Below are 14275 nucleotides of genomic sequence, written 5' to 3' on the forward strand. Positions count from 1 at the left end.
TTAAGAAAATGCAGTGTTCTGATCTCCCCAAAGATGTATGACACATTTACAGTGCCTTGAAAAAGTATTCATACCCCTTGAAATTTTCCACATTTTGTCATGTTACAACCAAAAACGTAATTGTATTTTATTGGGATTTTATGTGATAGACCAGCACAAAGTGGCACATAATTGTGAAGTAGAAGGAAAATGATAAATGGTTTTCAAAATTTTTTACTAGTAAATATCTGAAAAGTGTGGCGTGCATTTGTATTCAGCCCCCCTGAGTCAATACTTTGTAGAACCAACCAGCAATTATAGCTACAAGTCTTTTTGGGTATGTCTCTACCAGCTGTGCACATCTAGAGAGTGAAAATTTTGCCCATTCTTCTTTGCAAAATAGGTCATGTTCTGTCATATTGGATAGAGAGCGTCTGTGAACAGCAATTTTCAAGTCTTGCCACAGATTCTCAATTGGATTTAGGTCTGTACTTTGACTGGGCCATTGTAACACATGAAAATGCTTTGATCAAAACCATTCCATTGTAGCTCTGGCTGTATGTTTAGGGTCCTTGTCCTGCTGGAAAGTGAACCTCCACCCCAGTCTCAAGTCTTTTGCAGACTATCACAAGTTTTCTTCTAAGATTGCCTTGTATTTGGCTCCATCCATCTTCCCATCAATTCTGACCAGCTTCCCTGTCCCTGCTGAAGAAAAGCATCCCAACAACATAATGCTGCCACCACGTTTCACGTTCAAGATGGTGATTTCAGGGTGATGTGCAGTGTTAAGTCTCTGGATTTTCTGAAATAGTCTTTCAGAACACCACCTGAGAGAATAAAAGAGAACTTTCAATTAGAGGGGACAACTGGTTTGAAGGACTTTTCTGCACAAAAAAAATTAAAAAAAAAAAGGCTCCCCAGCTGTAAAAAGGTTCAGTTGGTAATGGCAGAAAAAGCCTGAAAGGTTTGGCCATGTAGCTGATGTACAGATTGGATATGGACTAGAGCCATCTCTTTCTGCTCAGGTGGTTGTCAGAGCTCTACTGGATTGGGCAGAGATCCCCACTGGAAAATTCATAATATTGATCGCTTAAGCTACCATTAACATATCTTTACCATCTGGCTATAAGAACTCTTAGATGCTCTGTAACCTTTCTTGATAATGGCAAAAGAGATGAATAGTAAATCTGACCGACTGAACTTCAGACACCTCAAGATAGTGTAGGACACATTATCTTACATAAAGTATATGAAACATTTCCTCTAGCCTGCATCCTGAATTGAGACAATATAGGAAACACTGTGTGCAGGGAATGTTGATGAATATAGGGCTGCTTCTGGTAAACAAAAAAGGGCCAGTCTTCAGAACATTTCCATTGGGAAAGATCAGCAAAAAAGGTTACCTGATGGATAAAGCATGAAGCTCACAAATTCAACGCGCCAAAGCCCCACCACCAAAGCAAAGGTTCAGAAGTCTTAAAGCGGTAGTAAACCGCAGGTGAAAAGGAAAAAAAAAATCTCCTACAAGGTAATGTCATAATGTGCTAAGCACATTATGAAGGACTTACCCTAAAACTAAGCCCTCCAGCGGCACACTGTCATCACTGTAGGCGCTTCCATTTTCACCCGGTCTTCGTAAGCTCCAGGCACCTGACCATCCGAGCCTCGATGACGTCACTCACGCACAGGAGTCCAGGGCCAAGGCACAGTACACTGAAGGAATGGCATGGGTATGGCATGGGCACCTGTCAGCTTGAGCACTTGAGCATTTGGTAAGTGAAAACCACAGTGGGGTTTATTACCAAAATTTCAATCATACTCAACAGATCCACTAACTATTCTGCATTATCTGCATTAAAGAACGGACTCTACTGAAATCCATTTGAATCCAAAAGCAATGTGAATGGGTACATACACAAACTACTCCATCAAATTAATATGTATTCCTAAAGACTCACAACAATGCATGCAAACACCATGATGGTTGTATCACACTACCAAAAGGCACATACTGTACATTTAACATTTCAGTCGGAGAGTATAAAAAGCCTTTCACCGCTTCAATACCGGGCAATTTTACCCCCTTCCTGCCCAGGCCATTTTTCAGGTTTCAGCGCTCTCACTTCGAATGACAATTGCGCGGTCATACAACACTGTACCCAAATTAAATTTATAATTTTCTTCACACAACTAGAGCTTTCTTTTGGTGGTATTTAATCACCGCCGGGGTTTTTATTTTTTGCTATATTGACAAAAAAAAGACTGAAAATTTTGAAAAAAAACACACGTTTTTCTTTGTTTCTGTTATAAAAGTTTGCAAATAAATAATTGTTCTTCATAAATTTAGGCCAAGATGTATTCTGCTACATGTCTTTGGTGAAAATAACCCAAATTAGGATGTATTTTTTAGTTTGTAGGAAAGTTATAGAGTTCACAAACTATGGGATATATCTGAATATTGATCAATCCTGAAGTACGGACGGCCAATCTAATTTCTTGAGGTCCAAGAATGTCAGAACAGTACAGATATCCCCCAAATGACCCCTTTTTGCAAAGTAGACAGGCCGAGGTACTTCATAAGAGGCATGGCGAGTTTTTTGAAGTTGTATTTTTGTCATAATTTTTCGGAAAATGAAAAAATAAAAAAAATCTATTTTTACTATTTTTTTTTTACATACTGTCACCAGTGCAGTACAGCGTCATCATATAACTGGCATGGCGGTAATCAGGGACACTGACAGGTGACAGTATGAAAAAAAATATAATTTTTTTTATTATTTTTAATGTTTATTACTTTTTTTTAAGATTTTTTTTTCATATTTCACTATGACCAAAGTAGTACAATGTTACCATAGTAACACTGTACTACTTTGGGGAAGTGATCAGTACTTTTTTTTTTTTTTACATAATTTGCTTATAGCAAAGAATTACTTTGCTATAAGCAAGCATTTACCTGAATGACATCGATTCATTCAGGGTTTTTGTTTTTGTGCTTAGCTGTGATTTGGCCACGGCTAATCACATGACACAGCTGGGTTGTGATTGGCCCAGCTTGTGCATGTGATCGCTGTGACCATTGAATGAAGCCATCCATTGTATACAATTGTCATGTGACCTTCTGTGATTGGTCACAGCAGGTCACATGGTTCCGGCAACGGGGCCGGTACTCACATCTGTCATCGGCCATGTCCGAGGTACACGGCCGGTGACAGATCGCCCCGCTGCGCAGCTCTCCAGGCGCGCAAACTGCACATGTGCGAAAGGACGCCATATGGCGTCCACCCGGAAAGCTGAGTGTTTTTGCCAGCTGCCATTTGGCCATAGGCCGGGCAGGAACCGGTTAAACAATAATCCTAAACTGAAAGATTAAGAAAACTATTTTTTGTTGCATAAAATCAATTCTCACTCTAGTCCATAATTAACCCCGTTTTTCCCACTAAAACCCATTCTCTAGATTTAGCTATTGCTGAATCTGCTCTATTACAAGAAAGAAACTAGCAGCAGAGAAATACATTTATCCACAAGCAGTAAAGCAGACCATGAGTTGAAACAACTCCATAGTGAAAGCAGTACAATTATCCAGTTTGCTGCTATGTGAAATAGCAAAGAGAAAGGCCTTTGGCCCCAGAAAGGCTAATGAATTTGTTTTGTCATAATGCATCTCCAATTAGAGGAAGGCCTTTAGCCATGGAAAGCCTACTGAACTAGTGGTATGGTAGTCCATCTCCAATAGGTCCTGTGAGAAGTGCAGAATACTTCAGATTTATTTTATTTATTATTATACAGGATTTATATAGTGCCAACAGTTTGCTCAGCGCTTTACAATATACGTTTTAAATTAAATCCACTGCTTCTAAAAATACAAAAAAAAAAATATGTCTTAGTATCCATGACCTTGCAAATCCTAAAACAGAGGTTTATTCTGCTTATATTTTATATTCTCCAATTCCTCTTTCCCCTCCTCATCAACATTCTAATAAAGTTACTGAATAAAACCTTTCCATTTTTAGCACTCTTCTACTGCATTACTGTAAGTAGAGTGTACAGAGCTGATCCTAGCGGCTCTGTGCGATGTGATTGCTGCGATGACGTATCACTGCAATCACAAATGTAAACAGTGTACTGATTCATTTGGAGAGCCCGTCACTTCCTCATACAATGGAAACAGTATGGACTAATGAATGAACAATCACTCATTAATTCCAGAGCGCACACAGTAACAGATGTAAGGGGTGGGGGTTTGTGAGAAATTGTTTTACCCTATCATCTCCCCTGTACATGGGATCTCCATTCTATCTTCAGTGACATGTATATTAAAGACTTACCTCCCTTATTCTGCACATCTGAATATTAGCCCTTCATCTCTATCCTCCCACTGTATGTAGCCTGTACCATAAAGTAGCTGTAGATCTCTACCATGAAAATTTAACAAAGTATATACTTCTATAGTGTGTACTGGCCTCAATCCAAAGCACCAAGTGTTATTTCTTTATGATCTTTTTTCCCTATGCTATCTGCACGATTCATTAATACTCCAGGCTGGCTCCACATCCTTCTGGGTGGCAGCCCCACCCCCTCTAGCACACAGCAGGTGACCAACAGCCTCAACAGTGCATGTTTCCCTGTAAGCCTGTTAGATGGGGGTGTGCCCCTTCCCTCCATTCAGGTGTGTCGTGATGTCGGATTCCTGTCCACTGCCATCTACTGATGAGAAATAGCCTTGGATCTGTGTAATTAAAGTGTTACTAAACCCAGGCCCCTGCATTCACTATATCTGGTCTCTCACAGTACACACAACATAGAAGTGCAATTATTTTAGTAAATATAAACTGCTAAATAACTTTTCTTAGCAGTTATAGCAGTCATGTGACTTCTATCAGTGTTCAGCAGAGCACTGGTTAAAGCTTGTAGGAGTTTTCATTCTCCCCTGATTGTTCTATGAGACTGCATAACCCCTGACCCTCTGTCTGGACAGTGCTGATTGGTCCTGTGCTGATCACATGCACTCTCCCAAAGGAAAAAAAAAACAAAAAAAAAAAACTATCAATGCACACCAAACAAAGCATGTGCAGCTTGCCCACAAGGCTCTGTTCTATCAGCAGATGGATCGGGGACTGTTTTTTTTACACAATGTGGAGGACTAACCCCTTAGGTTCCACAGTAAGTATAGCAAGCATGCTTTACTGCATATACAGACTGATTTTACGGTTGTTGGTTTAGTAACACTATCTGTAGCCCTCCTTCCTCTACAGATACAACTTATGCAATAGAATTTGTTATCTTTGTTTATCACCTAAGGCTAGTCACTTCAGTGAGTATAGGTAAAGCCCTCTACACACAATAAGAATATTGGATGAATGATCGTACGTTTTTTTGCATGCTAGTCTCATATCAGAAGTGAAGAGGTTACTAAAGTTACGAAAATTATTTTATGACAGAAAGAAAATTTGTAAGTGATGTAATGTATTTGTATTTTATTTTCAGACTAAACTGTACTGCGGAAACAAAATCGTGCAATCTAGGAACACACGAGAAAAATTTTCTTGCTTGTCCCTTCAAATAATTTCGGACGAAAGCTGTTTTGCCAACGATCAGATTATTGTACAAATCACTTCTTATTTTGCGTACGATTTTCTGATCATGTGTACTAGGCTTAAGGGTATACAACCACCTTCACTTCCTTACCTCTATTGTACATTAACCACCTGCCGTCCACCCTATAGCAGAAATACTGCTACAGGGCGGCACGGGTGTGCAAAAATGTGTGTGTAATGATTTTTCTGTTCCGGGTAGAGGGTGCGCGCAAGCCACATGTAAGAGCCATACAAAGCAGTGTGCTTACAGTGACGCGCACACACAGCACATAATGTAAAACAGCACACAGTTAACCCTTTGATCGCTCCAGATGTTAACCCCTTTCTGCCCAGTGCCATTAGTACATTATCAGTGCTTTTAATTAGCACTGATCACTGTATCAGTGTCACTGGGGATGTCAGTGACACCAAGTCAGTTCCCCCCAGTCTCAGAAAGCCCACCGCAGTTTCTCTATAAGTCGCTGATCGCCGCCATAACTAGTAAAAAGAAAATAAAAAGTCCAATATCTATACTGTAATTTGTAAACGTTCACGTCAACCAATTAATTTATATGTATTGGGATTATTTTTTAGTAAAAACATGTAGCAGAATACAATCTGGCCTAAATTTATGATGAAATTTGATTAACATTTTGTTTACTGGACAGGTTTAAAAGCAAAAAGTCAAAATACTGGTTTTTTCTCAAAATTGTTTTTTTTTCAGCACAAAAAAAAAAAAAAAAAAAAAAAACACACCACACACACACACACAGGCGATCAAATACAACCAAAAAAAAAAGCTCTATTCGGAGGGGAAAAAAAAGGACGTAAATTTCATTTGGGTGCAGCATTGCATGACCGCACAATTGTCAGTTAATGTAACGCAGCGCCGTATCACAAAAAATGGCCTGGTCAGGAAGGGGGGCAAATCCTCTGGAGGGCAAGTGGTTAAGATTCCTGCAAATAATGCACACAGCTAGCCAGCCCTTGTCCCACAACACATCACTGTACCACAAGGGCTAAAACCGCTATACGGGCCATCTGCTCTCAAGTATTAAATAACTGTTCAGAAGCTAAGTAAATATGGTCAACCATTTTTACAACAGGGAAATCAGGATGTGTAGAGACCACAGTATATTGAAATCACCGCACTGAGAGGACAATCCAACTGCAACACCCAGGGAAGGTGTGAAACTGTAAGTTGGTCAAACAGCATTTTCACCAGCTGTGTGAATCAGAACATTAGGCCCCATGTACACAGGATACTTCTGAACAATGGAAACTGACTGCTGGAAAACGTAGGTTAAAAAAAAGTCTGTTTAGCCGTGTTTGCATACTGCATTTATGTTTAGAAGCGTTTTTTAAAGATAACCTCAGGAGACCTTCCAAAATGCTCAGAATGCACTGAAAAACAGTAACAAATTAACTATTTCAGACATTTTGAGAGAAAGAGAGAGCAGAAGCAGAGAGAGCAGTATTTGTTGAGATTAGTTGTCTTTTTTTTTGTGGCGTTTGGATGTGTTCCAGCTCATTTCTGTGCAGAAATTATTGCAGCAGTGTCTAACATTTTTTTTTTCATGCAAAACCTCAAAGTATGGTGTGCTAGGTCCATTTGAGTACTGGGAAAACGCTTTGCATGAATTTTTCATAATGAAAAAAGGCTCTGGACAGCATCTGGAAATGGAAAAGTTAAAAGAAATTTGCAAACACCTATAAACGCTGTTGAAACGCTGATAAAATCTACTGCTTAAGGCACGTTTTCTGCTTTAAAATAAAAAAAACGACTGTAAACTCAACTGCCTGTAAATGATGATGTGTACATGGACACATAGGAAAACATTAGTGTGAGTACAGGGGCTGCTGAAAAAACCGCTGAACAGCTCCTAAACGTGAGTTTATTCGCTGCAGTGTACATGAGCCCTTATTGTCTTGGTAAATGGTGCCAGAAACCATACCTCCATCACGGGTTGCACATGGTTAGGCACGATTTGTGTAAAGTTGTTGGCAGTGACTCTACCTTTCAAGGCGATGATGGGGCATGCAGAATACCAAGATATGGCTGCCCAAATCATGACTGTGCTGCCACTGTGCTGTACCGTTGGAACAAGACAGTCCTGGTTGTAAACTTAGGACGTTGTCTGGGAAGAGTGTGAGACTTGATTTATTGGACCATACAGTCTTTCATTGAACAACACTCCATGATTTATGGGTGTTGCACTATTCTTTCCTCTTGAGCATTAATATCGGTCACTAGTGGTTTGGTAATTACAGCTTGCCTGTTAATGCTTTCCTTATGGAGTTCCCTCCACACAGTTTTTGCAGACATGGGCTTTGGAAGACTGAGACTGCGCTCTGCAGTCACTTTTGCAGCAGTTGCCCTCTTATTCTGGGATCACAATCCTGCGCAATGTCTTTTTGTCTCTTTTGCTCAGTTGACCATGTCGGCTGTGCTTACGCACATCAGACGTTTTTCACCAGAAACTGTATATGCCATCATAACTTTTGATACTGTACCTCGCGACACTGCAAGTAAATTAGCAACTTAAGTCACAGAGGCACCAGCTAAATGGACACCAACAATCTGCCCTCTTTGAAGCTCAGTAAGCTCTGATATGACTCCGTATTACTAACAGCACACGCAGTGAAGGATGAAAGTGAGGCTTCCCATCTGTTAGCTAGGGGTCACAGCAGATGAAAAAAGTTACATCACTTACGCTTTCAACGTGAAACAGGTTGTCAATTTCACACCTACAAATCATATAGTGATTCCATGTTTTGTCTAACCCATATATTACACACATACACACACACACTATATTGCCAAAAATATTGTGACGCTTGCCTTTATACACACATAAACTTTAGTGTTACTAAACCCAGAACAGTAAAATCACCCTGTATATGCAGTAAAACATGCGAGTTATACTCACTGTGGAACCTAAGGGGTTAATCCTCTGCATTGTGTAAAAAGGCTGTTTGATCCTTTCTTCTCTACTCCTCCTCTTGTTGAAATGACCACCTGATACAGACTAAATATGTAGTCACATGCACATGCTCAGTTTTGTGTATATTGCTAGGGTTTTTTTTCTTGGGAGAGTGCATGTGATCAGCACAGGGCCAATCAGCACTGTCCAGATGGAAGGTCAAGGTTTTCACATCCTCCTAGAGCAGAAAGAAAACTCCTCCTACAAGCTTTAACCAGTGCAGTCACAAGACTGCTCTAACTGCTGATGATATTTAGCAGTTTATACTTACTAGAAAAATAGCATTTCCATGTTGTGTGTACTGTGGGAGACCAGATATAGTTAATGTAGGGTCTGGGTTTAGTATCACTTCAATGGCATCCCAACCCCAGTCTTGGTCCATAGGGTTCAATTTTGACTTGGCCCACCCTTTGCAGCAATAAAAGCTTCAACTCTTCTGGGAAGGCTGTCCACAGGGTTTAGGAGTGTGTCTACGGGACTGTTTGGGAAAGCCCGGCTCATAGTCTCCGCAACAATTCATCCCAAAGGTGTTCTATCGGGTTGAGGTCAGGACTCTATTCAGGTCAGTCAATTCTTTCACCCCAAACTCGCTCATCCATGTCTTTATGGACCTTGTTTTGTGCCCTGGTGCACAGTCACATTGGAACAGGAAGGGGCCATCTGCAAACTGTTCCCACAAAGTTGGGAGTTTGAAATTGTCCAAAATGTCTTGGTATGCTGACCCCTTAAGGAGTTCCCTTCACTGGAACTAAGGGGCCAAGCCCAATCCCTGAGAAACAACCCCACTCCATAATCTCCCTTCCACCAAACTTTACACTTAGCACAATGCAGTCAGGCAAGTACTGTTCTCCTGGCAACTGACAAATCCAGACACATTCATTGGATTGCCAGACAGGGAAGCGGGATTCATCACTCCAGAGAACACATCTCCACTGCTCTAGAGTCCGGTGGTGGTGTGCTTTACACAACTGCATCTGAAGCTTTGCATTGCACTTGGTGATTTAAATTTTGGATGCAGCTGCTCGGCCATGGAAGCCCATTCTATTAAACTCTCTATGCACTGTTGTTGTGATAATCTGAAGGCCACACGAAGTTTGGAGGTCTTTAGCTATTGACTCTGCATACAGTTGGCGACTTCTGTGCACTGCGTTCTTCAGCATGTGCTGACCCCGCTGTCATTTTACATGGTCTACCACTTGGTGGCTGAGTTGTTGTTGTTCCCAGTTGCTTCTACTTTGTTATAATACCACTAACAGTTGACCGTGGAATATTTAGTAACAAGGAAATTTCACAGATGGACTTATGGCACAGGTGGCAACCTATCACGGTACCATGTTTGAATTCATTGAGCTCCTGAAAGCGACCCATTCTTTCAAAATGTTTGTAGAAGCAGTCTGCATGCATAGGTGCTTGGTTTTATACGCCTGTGGCCATGGAGGTGATTGGAACACCTGAATCCAACAATTTGGAGGGGTGTCCCAATATAGTGTATGTGTGTGTTTGTTTTTTTTCTTTATTTTTACTTACCTCGTTTTTTTGCCTCTGCTACCATTTCATCATATTCTTGTCGATGGCGTAAGGTTTCATGGACGGACTTGGCAGGAAGATTTCTAAAAAGATAAAGAAGTGTGTTTTATGAATGAGGACTGCTTAGATCAGGCCAAAGAACTTTATTAATAGCTAGTCTTAATGGATCCCAGTGACACTCATTTGAATGAGTCGAGTCAACTACATATAATAGGGCATCTGGAAAAAGTAAGGCTTTAAAGTAAATACGCTACTTCGCAAAGATATACAAATACATAATATACATAACCTACCACCAAAGAACAACCCAAAATAAATTTTCCAGCGCTTGATGATCGCAGTGATACCATATATGTGTATTTTATTTGTTGTTGTACCCACAGTACAGCCCAGAAACAATAGTGCGCATTTTGTTCTGTTTTTTTTTACCTAAAAACACAGACACTTACTGACACTGATACCAATTTTAAAAAAAATGTAAAAATCCTGACCTTTGACCTCGACCCAAACACTAACCCTGGTACTGAACTAGATCAAACCTTGATCTAGATATTTTTTATTTTATTTTTTAATGGTTATCTTTTTTTCCCCCTCTATGAGAGAGAGAGAGACAGACAGACAGACAGACAGACAGACAGACAATGTATCTCTCTCCTCCATTCATAGAGAAAAAAAAAATGGTGCTCTTGCCATCTATTTATAATTATGAGAATAATACAGTTATATTGCCAGTTGAAAAGGAGGGTCGCACTCCACTGATATCATCCACAAGAAGCTTTACTGAAGACTACTCAGACAGTACACCATGGCAAAACCATGTTCTGTCTGAGCAGTCTCCAATAAAGCTTCTTCTGGAGGATACTAGTGGTGTGCGACCCCCCTTTTCTGAGTTGCATCATCTGCTACAGGAGTGCGAGTGGGCTCATTGTCACTCTGCACCTCACAGCTTAAAGTGGTTGTAAAGGCTGAAGGTTTTTTACCTTTCAGGCATTCTATGCATGAAGATACACATTCTGTGTGTTGCTCCTCCCCAGCCCCCCTAATACTTACCTGAGCCCAATCTTCATCCAGCGGTGTGCAGGGGAGCCTTGGCTGTCCCGGGACTCCATCTCCTCATTGGCTAAGACAGCAGAGGGAGCCACTGGCTCCCTCTGCTGTCAATCACAGCTAGTGAGCCAATGAGGAGGGGGGCAGGGCCAGGCCGAGGTCCTATGTCCTTTGGGGGCACACTGCTTGCCTATGGTGGCATTGGTCATGGGGGGAGGAGCCAGGATCCCTAATTGAGGCTGCTCTTTGCATAACCACTGCAAAGAGCAGGTAAGTTCTTTTTTTTTTTTTTTTTTAAAGCAGAACCTTTAATACCAATTTAAGTCTTAATTTATTACTAAAACCAGCAATAATTAAATGAAGAGGCAATTATTTACTATGACAAAGACTAGATACATTTACTGTATATAGTCTTACAGATACAATAGGCCCTTTGAGGGCAACCATATTATTGATGTGGCCCACGAAGACGTTGAGCTTGACATCCCAGATCTAGGGTGAGCTAAAAACAAGCCAATTTCCATGCTATGTTAGAAACATGATATTTTACCAGCTAATGTTACATAGATAAAAGAAGTTAGCAATTATTATTATTATTATACAGGATCTATATAGCGCCAACAGTTTGCTCAGCGCTTTACAATATAACGGGAGACAATACAGCAACAATATAGTTCAATACAAGAGAGATAGGAGGACCCTGCTCCTTGCAATGATGTTATAAAAAAACAAAACAAAAAACAATTTCTAAAGCAAAATTTTAAACCATATTTCATCATTTTACATTTTAGATCAGTATCCTGTCTCCACATGTACTACTGTTATTACAAAAGCAAACAAAGAAGTCTCACTCTTCCCGCTGCCTGCTTCTATGAAATATGGTAAGACCACCCAATAATGGCTGCAGAGGCCATTCAAACATAAGAAGCCGTTCACTTCAAAGGCAAGCCCTAACAAATGGCAGTTGGTGGACAGACTAAAGGGTCTTTCACCACAAAATAATATTTTAATTGCATGCAAGGTCTGATGGGGTGAGCCAGCCCATGCTCTCTAACAACCAGATCTTGTAGATAGATTTTTATTTTTCCAGCAAGCTGGTGCTCAGCTTTATTGTTTCTGTCCATCTGATAGTTCTGGGTGTTCCTGTTCACCTAAGCTTGTTGCAGAAACTTCCTGATGCATTCTCTTTTATAGCAAACTTACTCATTCCCACAGAAGGTAAACATGTTTCATGCAGCTACCTGCAGGCAGCCTGTTTAACCAGACAGGGGTTATAACCTTCCCCCTTAACTCTGTTCAAAATGAAAAAAAAAACAAACACAAAAACACAAAAACCACACGTTTTGCCTATACTTCTGCTTTAATGTATTTTTTTACCGACATTTTGCATTTCTTGAACCATTTCACTAATGTAACAAATAATTGGAACTATCACTATTTTGTCTTTATGGTATCTGCTTTCAGAAAATATATAATGCTTCTTATATAATGTTTAGGGGTTTTATGTAATCTTCAAGTCTAAAATAATTTTTTTAAACGTGTGCTAAAAACGTAAAATGGCTCTGGCAGCAAAAGGGTTATATCAATGACAGGTGCATAGCTACCCAGATCTCCAAGTGCATCCCCTAGTGTACAACCATGGGATGTAGCCTGCCGTAGAACACCTGTGACTTCCATTAGGGGTGAAAATGGCCCTCTACATAGGTGTATAGAAAAGTACACATATGTGTACAGATTCTAATGATAACAGCAAGTGTTTAGACCCAGGAATACAAACACAGATCACACCAAAACCCCTGAGAGATGCGGCAAAGTCAATATGTGGGTAATTCTCCAGCATCTACCAAAAATGAAATCATCAGTCTTGGGAGGACTAAATTTAAATATATCGAACTCTTTTGGGGACAGAGGTAATTGATGCCCAGCAACAAAATTGGCAGCATCAGCATGCACTAGTTAACGTCACTATACTTAAATAGTGTTGATACACTCACTGGCCTCTATTAGGTACACATGTTCAATTGCTTGGTAACATAAATTGCTAATCAGCCAATCACATGGGAGCAACTCAATGCATTTAGGCATCTAGACGTGGTGAAGATGACTTGCTGACGTTCAGAGCATCAGAATAAGGAAGAAAAGGGTTTTAACAGACTTTGAACATAACATGGTTGTTCATGCCAGATGTGTTTGAGTATTTAAAAAAAAACAAAACTTCTGGACTACTGGGATTTTTACACACAACCAGCTCTAGGGTTTACAGAGAATGGTCCAAAAAAGAGTAAATATCCAGTGAGCAGCCAAGCCTTGATGTCAGAGGAGAATAGGCAGACTGGTTTGAGATAATAGAAAGGCAACAGTAACTCAAATAACTACTCGTTACAACCAAGGTATGCAGAATACCATCTCTGAATGCACAACACATTGAACCTTAAAGCAGATGGGCTACAGCAGCAGAAGACCACACCAGGTGCAACTCCTGTCAGCTAATAGTAAACAGAGGCTACAACAACATGAAAGCATTGATCCATTCTGCCTTGTACCAAATCTGTGGTGGTGTAATGGTGTGGGGAATATTTTCTTGGCACACTCTAGGCCCCTTTGTACCAATTGAGGATCGTTTAAATGCCACAGCCTGCCTGTTGTTGCTGACCATGTGCATCCCTAAATGCACAATGTCACAAAGCTCAAATCATCTCATACTGGTTTCTTGAACTGTACTCCAATGGTCTCCACAGTCACCAGATCTCAATCCAATAGGCCACCTTTGGGATGTGGTGGAATGGGAGATTCGCATCATGGATATGCAGCCAACAAATCTGCAGCAACTGCGTGATGTTATCATGTCAATATGGACACAAATCCCTGAGGTGTTTCCAACACCTTGTTGAATCTTTGCCACAAAGAATTAAATCAGTTCGGAAGGCAAAAGGGGGTCCAACCCAGTACTAGCAAGGTGTTTCTAATAAAGTGGCCAGTGAGTGTATATTGTTATAGGTTTATTTGGAATACGGCTTTATTAAAGCCTGTTTACTTTTCAATCATCTCCCCATCCTCCATTCATAGATAACATTTCTGTCATAGAAGCTAGAAGATGTACTGGCTTTTATGAACAGCAGAGCTGGGTGGAAAAGGCAGGCATAGTCAGGCAGTCTTCATGAGCAC

The 14275-nt window shown here is 40.5% G+C and overlaps 1 protein-coding gene across 2 annotated transcripts in view; it reads right to left on the reverse strand.

Moving 5' to 3' along the window:
• The window catches only part of TBC1D12 (TBC1 domain family member 12), a 168690-nt gene that overhangs the window by 41052 nt on the left and 113363 nt on the right, over positions 1–14275 (reverse strand). For both annotated transcript variants that reach the window (XM_089687782.1, XM_089687783.1), the window contains one exon: positions 10064–10146. In XM_089687782.1, the coding sequence (XP_089543908.1) occupies positions 10064–10146 (83 nt within the window). The remainder of the gene's footprint in view (positions 1–10063; positions 10147–14275) is intronic.

The sequence above is a fragment of the Staurois parvus genome, unplaced genomic scaffold (assembly GCF_062004578.1).
Source record: "Staurois parvus isolate SC_StPar_1 unplaced genomic scaffold, SC_StPar_1.0 ptg000437l, whole genome shotgun sequence".
NCBI classification, from domain to species: domain Eukaryota; kingdom Metazoa; phylum Chordata; class Amphibia; order Anura; family Ranidae; genus Staurois; species Staurois parvus.